The 18,810-nt window shown below is 41.7% G+C and overlaps 1 protein-coding gene across 1 annotated transcript in view; it reads right to left on the reverse strand.

Annotated features, from left to right (window-relative positions):
* OR2I1 (olfactory receptor family 2 subfamily I member 1) overlaps positions 1–14,806 on the reverse strand; it is a gene marked incomplete at its 5' end in the record, with an annotated part of 46,227 nt that extends 31,421 nt beyond the window's left edge. The window contains 3 exon segments of the mRNA XM_081296414.1: positions 11,338–12,008; positions 12,014–12,058; positions 14,801–14,806. Coding sequence (XP_081152540.1) covers positions 11,338–12,008; positions 12,014–12,058; positions 14,801–14,806 — 722 coding nt within the window.
* Positions 14,807–18,810: the final 4,004 nt, after the last annotated feature.

The raw sequence follows: 18,810 nt of genomic DNA on the forward strand, positions 1-18,810 counted from the left end.
TGCCTAGGGCCTCCTCTTGTGTCTAGTCACTTCCCCACTTTTCCTCTAGCCAGGCCCCTCTCACGGGTGCCGCTCACCACAATACTGGCTACATGCCAGGTCTGCTGCTCCCGGGAGCCCTGTTTTCATGAACGACTGGGCACACTCTCCCAGTTTGCCATTCCCTCAGACCCTAAGTTTGTAGAGCTTGGGGCTGAGAATCCTCAGCAAATTTTACTTGCCCTCCGGTAGCCACTGCCCCAGTAGCTGGTGCAAGAGACCTCAGTTGTCAGCACTGGTGGGAGCAGTAGCCAGGAGTTCTGTGCCGCAGGTCTCACGCCACATCTGATTCCCTAGGTCTGGCTATCGCGCTCACGGGAGAGCTGGGAGGGGCCCTTAAGGTTTCCCTGATGTGTGGAGAGGGAAGGCTAGGGGATTACACACCTGTTGCCGAAGGTTTCAATGAAGTTATCTCCTCCGCCGCAGTCTGGTGACGTCAGTTCTCTGCCATGGTGGTATCTCTTGCAAATGGCGACAGTTCGTTTCCCTTTGCCGGGTGACCAATGCAATGGGTGGGTCCTTACTGTCTCTCCCAAGCCCCGTTTCAAACCTGTGGCCACCACTGTGAAGGCTCGGTTGGCATTTACCTCCATAGGAACAGAAGGGCCAACCAGTTGTTTCAGCCGGATGGATTAGTGTTGAGTCACAGCTGTTTGTCTGCGGGAAGCAGGCGAATGGGAGCTTGAATTCAGCCGATCCGGGCTCCTTGATTTCATTTTGGTAAAAAAGGGAACATTTGCATCATGTGTTAACCATTCTAGTGAGTGTGAAATGATATCTCATTATTTAAGAATTTTTTAATTAAAATACTTTTCTACATTGGTTGGCCCAGGGCAGAGCTGGCTATAGATGCACCAATTAGAACTAGCTTCAGTGCTCACCACCAGTTGTCAGGCCAATGGCCATGAAAAATTGGTGGCTATAGAGGGCTAACTATTTTGTTTCTGTGCCTCTCCTACTTCCAAATAAGTACATTTCACTAATATTTTTCATATCAAAAAACTTGGGGAGATGAATAATCTATCCCATCATTTTCTATGAATGCAAATGAGTCTAATATGAGCTAAAATCAGAGGCCAAACCTAATCCACCTGCCCCATAAAAAGCTAATTCTGGGAATATCCCTGAGCCTGGTCTGATAGTAATATGTTAAATTTTGTTGTGTGAATTTGAGTTGTATACCCTGTTATGTATATATGTATATGCATATATATGATTATACATATTATTTATATTATCCATAGATAATATATGTAATCATATATATGACATGTACGATCATATGTATGATTATATTCAAGAATGTATGATTATGATATATATGATTACATTCAAAACATCAACTCATATTGTTACTTTTTTGCATATAATAGGATTGCTAACATTTATTCTCAGCAACTTCTTGTATATAATACAATATTACCAACTATAATTCTCATACTGCATGTTAAATCTTTAGACTCACTATTCTTACTATAGTTTTAATTTATAATTCCCTGATGATTCAAGTGTTGAGCATCTCTTCATTAGGCATACTCTTTTGTGGAGTGTCTGTTGAAATCTGTTGGTCAGGTCAGGCTTTGTTGAACTCTGACACAAAGAAAAGACCACCAACTCCAATTTTAAATCAAATCAAATGTACACTGGGGCTGGCCAGAACTGTCTCTCCTGAAAACCCCGGGGCTAGAAATCAGCACCCTAGCTCTCCAGGAACAAGGTTTTATAGCACAAAAAGTTGCAAAGGTGGGGGGGGCGTGTCTTGAGAATTTACAGCTAACAGGATTTTGACAAGCATAATACAAAGGCAGATAGGTTAATGATCTACATGGCATGATATATCAAGGTAGGGAGTAAATTCAGATCCCAACATCAGAACTTTTAAGGCACTATTGAGGTTTCAGAGAAGGTTGTTATTTGGTCATGGGGAGCCAGGATTATGAGGCACCACTAAGGTTTTAGAGAGGGTTGTTATCTGCCAGGGAAAGCCAGGCATGGGTGAGTTCAAGGCACTGGCAGGAATTCCAAACAAGTTTAGAAATTGCAGTAATTTATAGTAAGACAGAAATTAACTTTTCTTGACTTTGTGATGAAATGGCTCTCAATCTTAAAATGGAATTAGGCTGGCTTCATCAGCTCAGGTATGTGTGGGGTCTCCTTTTTTCTCACCTCATTTGTCAAGGGGCCATGAATCTTTACCCTGCAGTGTTACTGCTTGTAACTTTTCATTCTGCTCTTCATTCTGCCAGCTGTCTTTCTTACATCCCACTTGAGGGAGATACAGAAGGGACTAGGCAGTCAGACAAGATGGCCAGTGAGGAGGCTGGGGGTAGGTGAGAACAATGGAGCATGGAGAGGGTCTTCTGATGAGGTCAACTTCCTGCTTGACAAAAGCACTCATGGTCAGACAGATCTGCAGACAGAGGGGGTACCAATCAATAACAGTGAGGAGGGCATGAACAGGGAAGAAATAAGGAAAGGAGGAAATTCCAGAGACCATTAAAAAAACCCACAAAAAACCCAACAACTCCCCCCCCCACCAAAAAACAAACAAACAAACAAAAAACACAAAAAAAGCAAAAACAAAACAACAAAAAAAACCTAGACCTAAAACTTCCCCACCAGATTTCCAGCTCTGAGGCACCTTTGGAAAAGTCCATCTCTATATCTCTGATGTTTTCCAAGAAACCTGTTGCTTGCTTGCTATCTCTGTGTCCTGTTCTTCAATTCTTTGCTGAACAGAGACTACAAACCCAGCATCCTAGACGGTAACACAATCATTCTATATTTAAAGCTAACTACTCTATTCTGAAAATAGACCACAGGACTTTTTATTTCTCACAAACTTTCTCATTGTTCTGCCCTCCTCCTAGACCAATTCAGTTAGACATCCCACACCATTCTGCACCCATAATTACATTAGCCATTTCAGTTATTTTGTTGGCTTAGACAATTCCTTTGAAGGTGGACTATGTTTTTTCCAAAGACAGGACATAGTTGTGTTTTTTTTTTTCCCAAGTGTTGAGCCCAATATGGCAGGAAGATAGGTATAGGCAGCCAGGATAAGGGTATTGGGAAAGGAAATGAGGGGAGGGAGACATCATGTCAACCTGAAAGGAGACATCAAGACTGCAGGACATTGTGACTTGCTATTCTTTGTCAGCTTTAGCCACTACAACTTCTTTTGAGTTAGAATACCTGTTTCTGTTCCTCACAGCTTCAACCATAGCAGCCCTTCCTTAGTAACTCCTACCTCTACCCTTAGCAGTGGCCAACCACAAAGCAGACCCCAACCGGAAATGCTTTGTCTTCCCTATAGACGTGTCACACCAACTGTCCTCTTAATTATGTAGTTAAGGGATTGAAATTAAGCACTTCTGATTGTTTTATTAAGTTCAGAGTTTGAAGAGCTTGACTGGTTCATTCTGGCATCCCTCACCCCACCAATACCTGTGCTGAACTGTCAGGTCTGCCTTAAAAAACTCCTACAGTTTCTTAAAAAGAAATCTTTTGGCATCCCTCTGTTGGGGCCCCTCCTTTTTGGGAAGTCTTCTTTCTATTACTCTAATAAATCCAATTACTTTATTCTCACCCTTGTGTCTGTGAATTTCATTCCTCAAATTCATAAGACAAAGAACACAATTGTCTAATTCTGTGTTACACCAGCATCAGCTGGCAGTCTGAAGGGTAGGGAAACAGCCCAATGAACATCACCGCAGAGGAGCCAATCAGCTAGATGTTGCTGGGGCCGCTGTGAGCCAATCATCAGCAGGCAGCTGGAAGTTTGCTGGCCGCTGGAAGTTTGCTGGGGCCCCTTTGGCTGCAACATCTAGCTGATTGGCTCCTCCACGGAGCTGCTCATTAGGGGACTTCTTTGGCTGTGGCTCTCAACACACCAGGAGTGCTGTACCACTGAGTTACATACCCAGACATTTTTATTTTTTATTTTTTAAATTGCTGAGACTGTTCTTGAATTTGCAATCCTTCTGCCTCAGCCTCCTAAATCTCTGAGATTACAGAGTTGCAGGATTACAGGTGTTTGCCATCATGCCTGGCTCAGTAACTTTTTACATTGAGTGTGGTTGGCATTTCTGAAACAATACTTTAGATTTCAAAGCAGTCTTAGAAACTCTTTAATCAGCATTAAAAAGAGACTAGAAAGAAACCTCTGCTATCAGGTGCCCATACGTATTATCCCAGTGGCTCAGGCTGAGGCAGGAGAATTGAAAGTTTGAGGCCAGCCTCAGCAATTTAGCAAGACCCTGTCTCAAAATTGGAGAAAAAAAAAAAAAAAGAAAAGAAAAATGGCTGGGGATGCAGCTTAGTGGTTAAGCAATCCTCAGTACAGTCCCTGGAACAACAACAAAAAAAAACTGTGGTAGGCTGGGGTTGTAGCTCAGTAATAGAGTGCTCACCTAGCATGCATGACACACTGGGTTCGATCCTCAGCACCACATAGAAATAAAATAAAGATACTGTGTCCACCTAAAACTAAAATATAAATATTAAACAAATTAAAACCAATTGTGCTCTAAGGAGGCCCCAATGGGAGAGAGGTGACTGGTTCATCAGGAAGGCCAACTGGGGAGCTTTGTAAGTATCTGAGACATTTTACTGTCATTACTGTGGTGGAGGATGGGTTAGGTTCTACTGCTCATTGCACTCCACAAATTGTCAAGAAAAATAGGTTTTATCCAAAGCTAGTTTTAAAGAAAGATTGAAGGAACTTTTATGTTAAAAATTTGCATCTTTGCAAACCCGAAGATCTAGAAAAGCTTTTATGAGAGGTGACAAAGTGGGGCGAAGGACAGGAAATAAACGTGTGCAGGTTTAGTTAGACTATGCTGGACAGGGGACACGTCAATGGTGTCAGGAGGAGAAATTTCTATTCTCAGCTTCCTTGGTGTGTCTCTGGGGTTGGGGAGGAAAAATTCTTCAGCCAATACTCTGAATATGAGGAAGTTGCCCCTAATTTCAAAAGAGCTTTTAATTTTATAGGGCATCTGCTTTGCTGCAATCTGGCAAAGCCTCTTCAGCATGATCTTTCACCTTGACTAGTTTTTCAGATTAGAGGCAAATGAAAAAGAGAGATTTTTCCTCAGAAAGGATTGATTGTGACAGAGAAAAAAACACATGAGACTGATCTTGAGATAAGATCCTAGGAGGATGTCCCAAGAGGAAATCCTGCTTATGGTCAGCAAAAAGATGCCAGGGTGTGTGGCTCAATCTTTCCCCTGTCCTTGAGCAAGGTGAGGACTCCACATAGGAAGGAAGGAGAAGAGAGAGGGATCAGAGTACAGATGTGTTGTTTCTATTCCATGAAAGGGCACTGTTTCTTTTAATCCAGGCCCTCTTAGGGAAGGGAATCCCCTTAATTCGTTTTTGCTGGGGGTACCCCAAGTTTGTCCTCATAGTAACCTCTCATGTTGCTGTGGGAAATCCCCAACTCCAGTGGAGATTATTCTCTGCCCTTTTCCTTCCAGGAAACAACAAAACATGTAAAAAGAGCAGGACTATAAAATAAAGATATGCATTTGAACTCTTGCTGACCAGCTGCTACTGATATGACTGTGGGTGAGTTGGTGACTTTCGTATCAAGAAGGATACTGATGCTTCATGAGCATGCTGGAACCATAAAGGATATGACATTTAAGAATCTTAAGTTCCTGGAACATAAGTACTCACTAAACATTACCTTTTTGTTGTCCACTTATTTATTCATTTATTAATTCATCATGAATTCAATAAATATTATTTCCTGTGCCAGATAGCACTAAAACATACTGAATTTGGGGCTCCTCTGAAATTAAGAGCAACTTCTTTACCATGACCTAAGAATGGAAGCTGAAGGTCTGTCTCTCCTGAAGAAGCTGAGAATGGAGATTGTCCCCTCCCCAGGTGTGTCTAGCACAGGCTAAATCTGCACAGGTACATGTCCTGCCCTTGGTCTCACTTCCCTGCTGCTGCTTCTTTAAAAGCTTTCCTCTCCTTTCGAGGTTTAAAAGATGGAACTTTTGAAATAAGTTTCCTCTACCTTCCTTTAAAGTTGTCTCTGAAGAAAACCTATTTTCCAATTAATTTGACTCTGAATATTTCTGGAGCAGTGGGCATTATTGTAGCCTAGCCTCTTCCCCAGCCTGGTAGCCCCAGCCATCTGTAGCACTAGAACAGAGCTGAGGGTAGAAGTTCACTAAAACACAATCACGACCCTTCAGATTCCTACTGCTTACTGGGGCAACAGAGAAGCAGACGGTCCTGCTGTGTGGAAAATGTGCTCTAAGAGGTTTTTGGAGGAAGTATGGGAGGACAGAAGAGGGTCACATAACCCCAAATTAGAAAGGAGTAGAGAAGATTTCCTGAAGGAGATGCTGCGTACACTGTAAGTTCACATACTTTGATGGCATGGAAACAGACTTAGGGGGAAGGCATGCTTACTGGCTGAGAATGTCAGAGGGCTTAGTGTGTTCAAAGATGTGCAGAGAATTCAAGGAACCATGAATGGATGAAGCTATGTAGAGATCTGCAGCTCCTGTTGGAGCCGTGGGCATATATCTGGTGGCAGTAGGAGATCAATATCATTCTTAGGAAATGTCATCCCCAGGAATGGAGCCCTGGAATGCATACTCCCGTTGCCTCTGGCCAGTGTTCCTGCTGCCTCTGATATTGCACTTGTGGGCACCAAGATACTGTCAGGAACTGAGGCAAGAAGGACAGAGAATGAAAGGGCATGAGGAGAGAATGATCTGATTTGCAGCAGCTTTACCACCTCCTCTCCCTCTTCCTGTTGATTTCCAGCAATGATATGAAGGTGTAAAAGTAAAAGAAGTTTACTCAAGTCTGGGTTTGTGTAGCTTTTCCTTTCTTTTCTTCCATACCCTTCTCCCGTCCTTATGCTGCTTCAAGACTTTCTGTTTCCCTTTCATGCTTAACCTGAGTTAAAGCTTTTTGCCTGGATACTGGGGACATTTAAGAATCCTCAAATCCTATTGGACAGTGGGTGCAGGGCAGCCACAGTTTAGCACCATCATTTTTAATCGGAGGGTCTAGTAGTTAAACAGCAGGGTCCAGTGGTTTCAGATATATATCATCAGCATTCTTCCCTTCATACTTATCCTATGTGCTTAAAACAGTATGTCCAAGTGTGGGAATGTAGCTCAGTGCAATGGTGCTTGCCTATTGTGCATGAGGCCCTGGGTTCCATTCTCAGAAATGAAAAAAAAAATTCAAAAAAATACATAAAATATACTTAAGTAATAATAATTCTTTACAGTTTTATTAACTATTTAATATAATTAGAGCTTCAAATGAAAGATATGGTTTATACTAGGCTTTTCCGATATTGGAATGAGCTGTTGAATTTCCTTATGGACACTCTGTAAATTTATTTTCTACAGGATGGACTTTGCTTCCTCCAGAATAAAATGAGATCATTTAAGATCTATCATTTAGTGAAGGTACAGTAGGTAGCCACTACAAATACAAAAAACAAAGCTGATATATTGGAATTTTTACAGGCTTCTTTGAAAAAAAATCAAAGTACTTTTAATAAATAAATTTTTAACAATATTGGTTCTATGGCAATGTCCTGAGAGTTTGTGAAAAGAGAGTGATACATTTGGAATGTTAGAAGGATGAGAGTGATGGAGTGAATTTCCTGAACCACATATTTCATGCATGCTCCTTTGGTTTCAATCTAAATCTAAAAATGAGACAGTTTGCAGGTGCTGTAGCTGCTGGGAAGGAAGGTACTCTGAAGAGAAGCCACCTAGTTACTTGGCTCTGGAGTTCTCTTTCGAATCAGAACTTGGACTGGGTGCCCTTAGGGAGAACTGGTAGTGTAACAGTCCATCCTGGAGATCGTGGATTCACAGAAATGTCCATATAGAGTAAGGAAATTCAACAGCTCATTCCAATATCTGAAAAGCCTAGTATAAATCATCTTTCATTAAAGCTCTTATTATATATGTTCTTTGTCCCTTGATTTCAAAGAATGAAATCATGGATAAAAGGGTGAGAGCAAAGTAACAGGATTTATTAGAGTAATGGAAAGAAAGCAGAGCTCCCAAAGGGATGGGGTCCCAAGAGAGGGTTGCTAACAGGTTTCTTTTGTCTAGGGGCTTAAATAAATCCATAGGGTTAAGGAAGTTAGTCCCTGACCCAATCTTCGGTGAGGAACTCACTGTCCATGAGCTCTTCATGAGCCCATTGGTCCAAACAAACTGGTAACTGAGCCCCTTTTTGGAGGGGTTCTCTGAACAAGGTAATGGCTGTCTCACTATTGGTTTTTCTACTTACATGGGAATGAGTCTGACCTTGATGAGGCTTTGCTTCTGTCTGTGGTCTCTCAGCCTTGCTTCACAAAAACCTGACCTTGAAGGATTCCAAATTTCTTATCTGCCTATTCCAGCTTTTTCTCCTACCACAGTAGGAATTGACGTGTGTATGTGTGTGTGTGTGTGTGTTTGTGTGTGTGTGTGTGTGTTTTGTGTGTGTGTTTGAGTGAGAGATGAGGGGGGCGGTGGATTATGTTCCACAGACATGGAAAGATTTTGAGATTTTAAAGTATTTCCAGAGTTCTTAACTTCCCTGTATTCCCAAGAATTTTTGTTTGAAATTCATTTATCTTTAATTTTTTCCTGCTCAGGACCAAATCCTTCTGCTGGGCTCCCAGACCCTAGAGCCACAGAAACCACTGTCATTTTATGGTATTGACAAGGAGATCACCATTCACCTCACCCTGAAGATGGTGAAGCCCAGTAACAAGGAGCTACCTTTGTTTGTGGTGTAGGCAAGAGATGAGGGGCAGAGGCACCTTCTGCAGGTGTGAAGGTCCAGCTCAGTAGCCCAGGTGAAAAAGATGATTGAGATTGTGTCTGGTGTGACTCCTGAGACCCAGGATGTGACTTGCAATGAAAAGAAACTGGAAGATGGGAAGATCATGGCTGATTATAGCATCAGAGAGGGCAATTTACTCTTTCTGACATACTATTGAATTGGGGAGTGATTATCTGTAGTTGAGCTGGTTACCTGGAGAAAAGAGTTTATTGTCTTAGCTCTTACTTAGCAACTACGTTTTTCATGATTTCCCAAAAATTAATGAGATGAGAGAATAGAGGAAGATTTGGGGGTGGGAGGAGGGGAAGATAAAGAGTATTTTTCAATTCTGATTCTTCGATTCTACCATAATTGATAGCAGGATTGTTACTAAGAATAGAAAATGTTTTTATTTTAGAGGTAGCATTCAAAGATAACTTGACATTTATTCCTTTGAAATGCCATTTCCTTTCCAACAGGATAAGATATTAAGCTTAGGTTGTGATTCAGTTCTACTGTTTTTTTTTGTGTTTATATATTAAGCTCAGTGCGTCATCTGTAATATCACTCAATATTGGTGAACCAAAATAAATTTCCACTTATAGAGGGTATTAAAATGATTTATTATGAAATAACTTTTTTACTCCAACATGATTGCAATCCAAATAATAATTTAGAATTCTCCTTTTCTTATTTAAAGTTGCTTGGTATGACATGTACAGCCAAAGGAATGAAAAGTTGTGCTGTTTGTGTACAATGTACCAAAATGCATTCTACTGTTATCTGTGACCTATTAGAACAAATAAAAAAAAGAAGCGAGAGCAGTAGAATTGAAGAAGAGGGTCTGGGGGAGGGAGGTGAGGAGAAGGAGAGGCACTAAGGAATAAAATTGATCAAATTATACAGTTTTATTGTGTGCATGTATGAATATATTATAACCCCCCCCCCCAAATAAAATTTGCTTGGTATAAAACGAAATCTGACACCATACTTCCTCTTCTCCATGTCCCACACTCAATTAAAATTCTTATTTCTAGGGCTGGAAATGGAAAGATATTTTCCATGGGGATATAGATTTTGCATCTCTAGTGGACACTTCTTGTGGGTAGATGTGCTTCTGGAGGGAATGGGGTTTCTGAAAGTCAGGGGATTGTTACCAGTGTTGGCTCTGCCAGCCTCAGGGTCTAGGTTGGGCATATGGCTCTGGATGGAGGAGACTAGGGCTTGGCTTCTGCCTTTACTCCAATGTTCCCTTCATCACTGGATTTCTGCTCCTCTCTTGGGAATTTGGGTTCCTTCCTACCTCTAATGTACTCCTCTATTTCATTGTCTCTCTATTTTACTTATTTATTTTTATGTGGTGTCGAGGATGGAGCCCAGCGACTCACACACTGCTAGGCTAGCGCTCTCAATGAGCCACAACCCCAGCCCCCTCATTGTCTCTCATGTTTCACTTACTGGTCACTTGTAGGTTTTTCTTATAACCCCAAACAAATCTTCCTTCTCCATCAGTTCTGGTTCATTCTTTTCTTTTAAACTTGTTCAAGACCATATCTTGTAGGAGAGTTTCTATGCGTTTAACCTGAATTCATTCAGCATAATTCCCTCAATTTATGGCTATTCCTCATAGCCTATGAGCCATGTGGGTACTGGCCACCTGAGCTGCTGTGGTGGGTACTGGCCACCTGACTAGATCTGCATTAGGTTGAGCTGGTTTCCCAAGAAGAGAGACCATGGTTCCTTTTTCTGGATGGGTAGGGCCTGTGCTTTCCTTGTTAACTTGAGAGATGCCTAATGGCAAAGCCCACAGAATCTTCCATAGTCTTCCATCAGACTGCCAGAAAACACTGTGTTGCTCATCATCTTAACTGAGTGTGAAATTCTGACTATCTTCTAAGGATGAGGAAGCCCCATGCCCGCCATTATGGTTTCTTTCTTCATTGGTGTAGGAGAAAGCCTGAGTAGGGGGAGGGTTTCCCACTGTGTGTGTGTGTGTGTGTGTTGGATATGAATATATATGATACAGGCATGTTCTCTGAAGAATTTGACCCTTATCTGATGAAACAACGCAACCTCCTCCCAGCCTTAGTCTCCCTAAGGACAAATCTTGAAAATTCTCATAAAGAAAATGAACTTCCCTAAGACAAATGCAACTGTCTACTGGGCACTTCCATCTGTAGGCTCTGGGCTAAACCTTTTTCCCCTTCCAAAGCCACTTAGTGCCTGGCTTGAGTTCTCCCCAGACTCCCCAGGAGCCTCGTGGCTGCCTCCTTCACTTCCTTATTCCGGAGAGTGTAGATGAGCGGGTTGAGGGCAGGGGTGACCACAGTGTAGAAGAGCGACACGAATTTGCCCCGCCCCTGATTGTAGCTGTGCGTGGGCTGCAGGTAGGTATAGATAGCAGAACCATAGAACAGACAGACGGCTGTCAGGTGGGAGCCACACGTGCCCACAGCTTTCCTCCGGCCTCCGCTGGACCGCATGCACCATATGGCGTGGCCCACAGCGCCATAGGAGGCCAGGATGACGGTGGATGGCACCAGCAGTATAACCACGCGAGCGGCAAACATCTGGCGCTCGATGGTGTCTCTGCCGCCGCTGCAGGCCAGCTTGAGCAGCGCGGGGAGCTCGCAGATGAAGTGGTCCAGCTGGAGGGGCGCGCAGAGCGGCCGCGCGGCCAAGAGCGTGGTTTGGGCGGCGGAGTTGCTGAGACCGCCCAGCCAGGAGGTGCTGGCCAGCGCGCGGCAGAGGCGAGGCGAGGCGAGCCCTGCGTAGCGCAGCGGGCGGCACACGGCGGCCGCGCGGTCCAGCGCCATCACCGCCAGCAGGACGCACTCAGAAGATCCCAGGGCCAGCGAGGCGCACAGCTGTGCCATGCAGCCGCCGCGGGGCAGCCTGAGCGCCGATCCCCGCAGGTTGATCAGCAGCGGGGGTACCACGCTGGTGGTGAAGCCGGCATCCACCAGGGCCAGGTGGCAGAGGAAGTAGTACATGGGCGTATGCAGACGCGGGTCGCGCATGACCAGCAGCACTAGCGCGCAGTTGCCGGTTAGAGTGAGCAGGTAGCAGAGGAGCACAAGGGTGAACAGGACTGGCTGCAGGGAGGGCCAGTCAGAGAATCCCAGCAGGAGGAAGAGCTCCTCTGTGCTGTAGTTGGCCTAAAAGGAAAACTCCAAGAATATTTGGAAGGACGAAATAAAGGGTGACACTACTTTACAAGTAAAGGAAAACCCGGGATGTGGGCCTGGGGAAGAACTGAAAGCATACAACAGTACGGATACATAATACTTTATGGATGGTAGTCCCATTTACAGACCTGAACCCTTAGTTTAGTTGCCATGTGCCAGCATTCCTTGTTTTATATATTTACAGCATCCTCTGGGGGAGCTAAAACGCCTATTTTATGAATGCACAAATGTGGGCTCAGAAATGCTCATTAAGTTGTCCTAGGGTTATATTGAGTCAGTGGCCTTGTGTGACTTGTACTCAGTCTTGTCTGATTTCCAACTCAGTGGTATTTTCAGCTGCCTCCCTAGTTCTGGTTGCACTCCCAAGGACCAAGGAAGAAATCTGATCTTTCTTCTACATCAAAGCCCTTCACATTTGTGAAGACAGATTTCACTCTCAGCCTCCCTTTCCCTCTTTCCTGGTAATTCTGTAGTCCCTAAAAATTAGGTCGCTATCCAATGCTTGCCCGAACTAAGAATTTATAGATCAGAATTATCACCTTCCTTGTTTTAGGTGCTTCACGTTTATGGAGCTGGGGCCAGCTCCTAATAGCAGACAAAGGCTGTTAGATCTCAAAGTCTTGTTTGAATTGTGAACACAAGTGAGACTTCATTAAGCTATTTCTTGTAAATACCTAAAGAAAAAGAGAACTCAAATCCAATTACTTAGAACCAGATATATTCCTAGGCTCTTTACAATAGGACAGATTTACTTCTCTGTTTGCCCTATTAAACTCTCCCTCTTGGGTTGCCTCTTTTGACTTTACTGAACTACTTCTGGACTGGAGCTGCCTTAATCATGAATAGCTGTTTGTTGAAATTAACTTTAAAATGTTCTTGTGGCTCAGTTTACTTTATTTCTGGTGGTGCTGGGGATGGAACCCAGGGCCTTGTGCATGAACTGTGTCCCCAGTCCATCAGTCTACTTTTTAACACAACCCATGATTCTGCTGACAAGTGATATCTATTCTGTTTTTAATAAAGTCTGCTTTACAGTGTCACTGCCCCTCTTGCCGCAGAACCTGCATGCTAGCCTTGAAACCAAGGTTCAGTCTGTGGAGGAAAGAACACTTTTTGGTAGACCAGAAATTGGGAAACCTTAGTCCTACCTACCATAGCTTCCTCTGGATGATTATTTGATATGGGGAAGTCACTTCATATTCCTCTGCTTCAATTTTATCACCTGTAAATTCAGGAGTTTGAACTAGATGACCTTTTAGGTTTCTGTCCTATCCTGAAGCTTTATTATCAAGCATTTCTCAAAGTAATGGAAAGGGAATGTGGGGAACAAAGGGATGTCCTCTCAGGGCATTTTGATCCTTGAGAATGCTATCGAATTAAATATCCTAATGGTGCAGAAATGATCATGATTAATGAAATTTCCAAAGAAATCTTTCTACTGCATGTTTCCTGGCACATATTATGATTTAAATAAATTTGAAAAAAATTTTTGGTGGTGCTACTGGGAATTGACTTCAGGCTTTCACATATGCCGCCACTGAGCTACATCCCCAGCCCTAGATAACTTAATAAAATATCACATTCACTGCTTATAATTTAAAAATCATAATCGTCTTATTTTTTATTTTTTTAGGAAAAGAATTCATTTTCCCCAACAAAACATCTTGCTTATATGGTCCTCTCATTTTAGGCTCATTAGACAGAACAAATATTAATGTTGTGAGTAAAAACAAGGGCTCAGGAGCTAGATTGCCTGGTTTTAAGTCTTGATTCTGCTGTTTCCTAGCTGAATAATAACCTTGGACATGTTATTTAACCTCTGTACCTCCCTGCCCTCCTCCACCCCCATTTTCTTATTGAAAAAAGTAGTGGGTGAAATAAGTTAAATTAAAAAGCCTCTTAATATAGTGCCTGGCACATATTAGGATTTATCAAATGTTAATAAGTATTATTCTTATTTTACAATTTAGGAAACTGATTTCTTTGTTTTTGGTCCTCAGACTTGTGAAGCACACATTTTAATACTGAATTACACCCTCCAACCAAGAAACAACTTTTTAAAGGATTACCTCATTATATGGTTACAGAACTGATATTAAAATTCCATTTTCCTTTTATATATTAACTCTACTTTTCGTTTATTTGAAAAATAGACCACAGTCTTATTTTATAGAAGACAGGAAGGTAATAAAAATTAAATAACTTATCCAAGGTCACATTGTTTGTAAATGTATAATAGGATTTTGACTATGATCTGACTAACACCAAGGTCTTTGCCTTTTTAAAAAATTATGCAAGGTGTGAACTCTATTTTTAGATAGTTTACAGAACTGGATCATATTAGGAATGGGTGAAGTATAGGATGTTACTTTTCAGGTTTCCGAGTCAATGGTGGCTAGAAATGTTGAGTTACAAAAAGTCAAATTCTCTAGAATTTTGATTACATAGCCACGCATTAGTTCAGTTAGGTAAGTCCTAAACTGCTCCTCTCCAAATATTTCACACGATGAACACAGGCACACACTCATAAAATTGCACAGATAACATCCTTATTATATGTATGCACAAATTCCCAAATACAAAGCTCTAACACATGTACACACAAATGCTTACACATACACACCATCATTCCTCTTATGTACTCAGAATGCAAATTGTAAAATACATTGTATAACTTACCTGTAAAGCTCACTTGGCTTTCTATAATATGTCTCTCAGCTGCAAAACCATTTTTCCCCCAGGGCAATGTAATAACAACTTACCTTCATGTCTAAACTCTGGCCCCAATATTTAGACCTTGAGTTTTCAGATTATACTTTGGTCTCTTGTGCCTGGGTTTGAAATGAAAATGAAAGATTAACAAAAGACCCACTTGTATGATTCTGTAGATTTTTGAAATGAGTGCCTGAGGTGACAGCTAGGAACTTCAGTAAGGAGACAGGAGATGGGTGTCATCTTGCCTGCGAACAGAGGAACGTATAGAAAATCTGGAAAGAAGGCACCTAACTCTGTGAAACATGGACCCGGGGCAGAGGTGGCGATGTCTGTTAGTGCAGAGCCCTGTGGTGGGGTACAGACAGGGCAAGAGTTTGTGGTGGCAGCCAATCAGCATTAGCTGGTGGTGGTGGTGACAAAATTATCCTTCAGAAGTCTAAGGAATATAGCAGTTGGAGCAAGGGGAGGATATTGATGAGTTCTCACTAGAGGGGAAACAGGGGACTCAGCTTTACCTGTTAGTTAGAAGAGATGCCAGAGCTCTGGGGAATCTGCATCCTACTCTCATCATTAGTGCTTTCATGGAGGTGTCCAGAGAGAAGTCCCCCAGGGTCAGGAAGGGGAAATTCTGCAGAGAAAGTCCCTTCAGGGTACTGTGTCTCTGGCAGGGTGTTGAGGCCAGAGGCAGCATAACTTCCTTTTAAGTTTTAACTAGTTTTTTTTTTTTTTGTTCTCTGACAAAGTGACTTTAAACTGGCCACTTATCTTCAGTGATTTCCAGGCTCATCATCTATAAACCATGGAGAACAATGCTGAACTGCTAGAGATGTAGATTTGTCGAAATCATTCTCAGTTTTGAGTGCAGCTGTGACTTATGTCTTCAGCTTTTGCCTGCCACCCCTCCTTGATGCTCTCACCTACCTTTCATCCCCTTCACTGTACTTCTCTGGTCTCATTCTCTTTTTACATTGTCTCCAGTAAGGCTTCCATACTGAAACTACATTTATTAATAGTTGCAAACGACCTCTGTATTGTTACACCCAATGGTTAGATTTTTGTTCTAATATCTCATATCCTGAAAAAATCAGGACCATGTGATAGAGCAGGTCTTTCCTTTTTGGAACACAGTTTCTACTTGGGTTCAGCAATGGTGAAGCAGAGGCTGGCTATCTGGTGAGGGCCTTTACTCTCTGGCATTTCATGATGGAAAGCAAAAAGGGCAAGAGATGAACATGAGAGAGCAAGAGGGGTCCAAATTCATTTTGTAACAACCCACTCTTCTCACTCACTTCTGCAGTAATAACATTAATCCATTCATAAAGTCACAATCCTCATGACCCATCACCTCTTATTAAACCCCACTTCCTAACATGGTTGCATTGAGGATTAAGTTTACAATACATGCTTTTACAGAGAACATACTGAAACCATAGTACCCTATTTGTAATCTGAGTATAATGCCTGCCTTAATGCAAAGTTGCTGGGAGGATTGGAGATGATGTATGCAAAACTCCTGACACATAGTAGGACATAGGAAAACTCTTCAGCAAGAGTTGTGCTTCTGTATACTTCTATCATCCATGTACAGTGTAAATGTTTCCTGACAACTTTACAAAGTCAGGAAACACTAAACATTCTCATTCCAATAAAATATTTGCTCATTTGATTAGAAAAAATTTAATTCCATTTTATTTTTTGTTAATGTTGCACTGTATATATAGCTTTCAGCACCAAGAATATCTAAAATTCTATGCTTACCTGAGGTCAAAGGACCAGGCTTACCAAGCATACCTGTTTAAGCTCTTGTGTATTTGATCAGACTTGTCGTTTTATGTCTTGATTACTATTAAACCGCTAGGCATCCCCTCTTCTCCTTAAACACGCTAAACTCATACTAAACATGTACTATCTGTTTTTCTTCCTGGAATATTTTTCCCCTTTACTTGTCAAGGACTGTCACCTTCTCACTTTTTAGAATACATCTCAAATAGGAGTGGAGGCTCAATCCTGGCTTAGGAGGGGATAAGAAGAAGTCAAGCAGAAAAGTCATGGCAGGAAGGATCTGCAGGTGAGAAATGCTTGTGGATATTGGGAGGTATAGGTGGACCCTGTGTATGTTTCCTAAGGAAAAGTGTTAGCTTAGGGTATTGCCAAGCCCAAAGGGAATTAGCAATAAATATTTATTATAATGAGAGAAAACCCATTAAATTATAGGACACTACAGTTAGTAAGACCCTTTATGCCCATTAACGTATTCCCTGCCCTGACTTCCACTTCCAAGTCTGGGAGAGGTAAAGGCATTGTGGTAAATAGGGGAGGAACATAGAGTGACCTCTTCTCCCAGTTCCTCTGTAGGTGGGTACTAGTTGGGAAATGGAAGTCCAAAATATTGCTATAGGATTTTGGTAATTTTATTTACTTAAGGCCACTCTTGGGACCAAAATTGACCAGAGGACTTTTTATTATCTGAGTTATCTGCCCAATATTGCAGCTAGTGGGTTTGCCCATACAATGAGGATGCATTATTTTTTCTGTTGGAAATCTCACTCTTTGGAATCCTGCTAGTTCAAGGCATTCATTATATTTATTGTTTTATTTCATTCTCCCCTCCACTAGGATATAAACTCTGGCAGAGCAGGTACAAGGACTATTTTGCTCATTACTGTATTTGACCCAGCTATCTCTTGTAAATTAAGATGGCCAATATTTCTTCTTTTAGATAACATTTAAAAATACAATATAAAATAGATTATTATGGTTGATATATATTTTGGTGTTTTAATAAGTTTAAGTAAACTTTATTAGAGCACAAATTATATCCAATAAATGCACCTATTTAAAAGTACAATCCAATGAGTTTTCATGTATATTTTGTGAAAACACTGCTGTAAAACATGTACATAAATTTTTTTATCACCTCCAAATGTTGTTCTTATTCTTACATCCTTTCTTTTTTTTAAAAAATATATTTTTTAGTTGTTGGTAGACCTTTATGTTATCTTATTTATATGCGGTGCTAAGAATTGAACCCAGTGCCTCACACATGCCAGGCAAGTGTGCTAACACTGAGCCTGAGCCCCAGCCCCAGCCCCTCTTACCCCACTTCTGAAAGGGGCTTTAATCCTAGAAACCACTGATCTGCTTTTTCTTTTTTTTTTCTGTGCTGAGGATTGAATCAAAGACTGTACAAAGGCTAGGCAAGAGCTCTGCCACTGAGCTACATCCCTAATCTGCTTTCTTTCACTATGGTTTGCATTTCCTAGAACTTCATATAAAGGACTCATATATTAAGTGCTCTTCTGTGACTACTTTATTTTACTTGGTATGCTTCTGTGATTCTTCCAGGTTGTTTCCTGTATCAGTAGTTTATTTCTTTTTATTACTGAGTGATCTTCATAAAATGATGTATTATAAGAGATTTATTAGATTGACTTACACCATCAAAGACTGAATGGTCCCACAATGGCCATGGACAGGCTGGAGAGCTAGAGAAACAATAGCTTCTCAGTCCAAGAAGCTGGAAACTCAAAATAAGAAGGACCAATGATGCAGCCCTGGTTCAAGGCTAAAGGCCTGGCAACCCTCTGGTGGTACAAGTTTGAATTTAAGTCCCAACGAATCTGAAGTCTGATGTGATGTCAGCAGCAAACAAAATCCCATACCCACTCAAGAAGAGTCTGAAGTGGGCATGCTCATGCTTGCTTCCCCCTTCTGCTTTTGTTCCATCTGATCTCCAGCCTATTGGATGGCATTGCCCATGTTCCAGGCAGGTCTTCCCCACTGCTGACCCACATAAAATCTTCTCTGGAAACACCTCATAGACATACCCAGAAGTGTGCTTTACATTTTTTTTTAGGTGCCTCTCAGACCAGTCAAGTTGATCACCCAAATTAGTCATCACATACCATATTTGTAAAACCCATCTTCCTACTGGGAACATTTGAATTATTTGCAGATCTTGCCATTATGAATAATTGTTGCTGTGTTTGACTTAGGGAGTGAGAGAAGATGGTGAAGGGATTGTCCTTAAGCAAGAAAGGTGGTAACCGTGCTATAA

Source organism: Spermophilus citellus (assembly GCF_964194105.1).
Source record: "Spermophilus citellus genome assembly, chromosome: 5".
Lineage (NCBI taxonomy): Eukaryota > Metazoa > Chordata > Mammalia > Rodentia > Sciuridae > Spermophilus > Spermophilus citellus.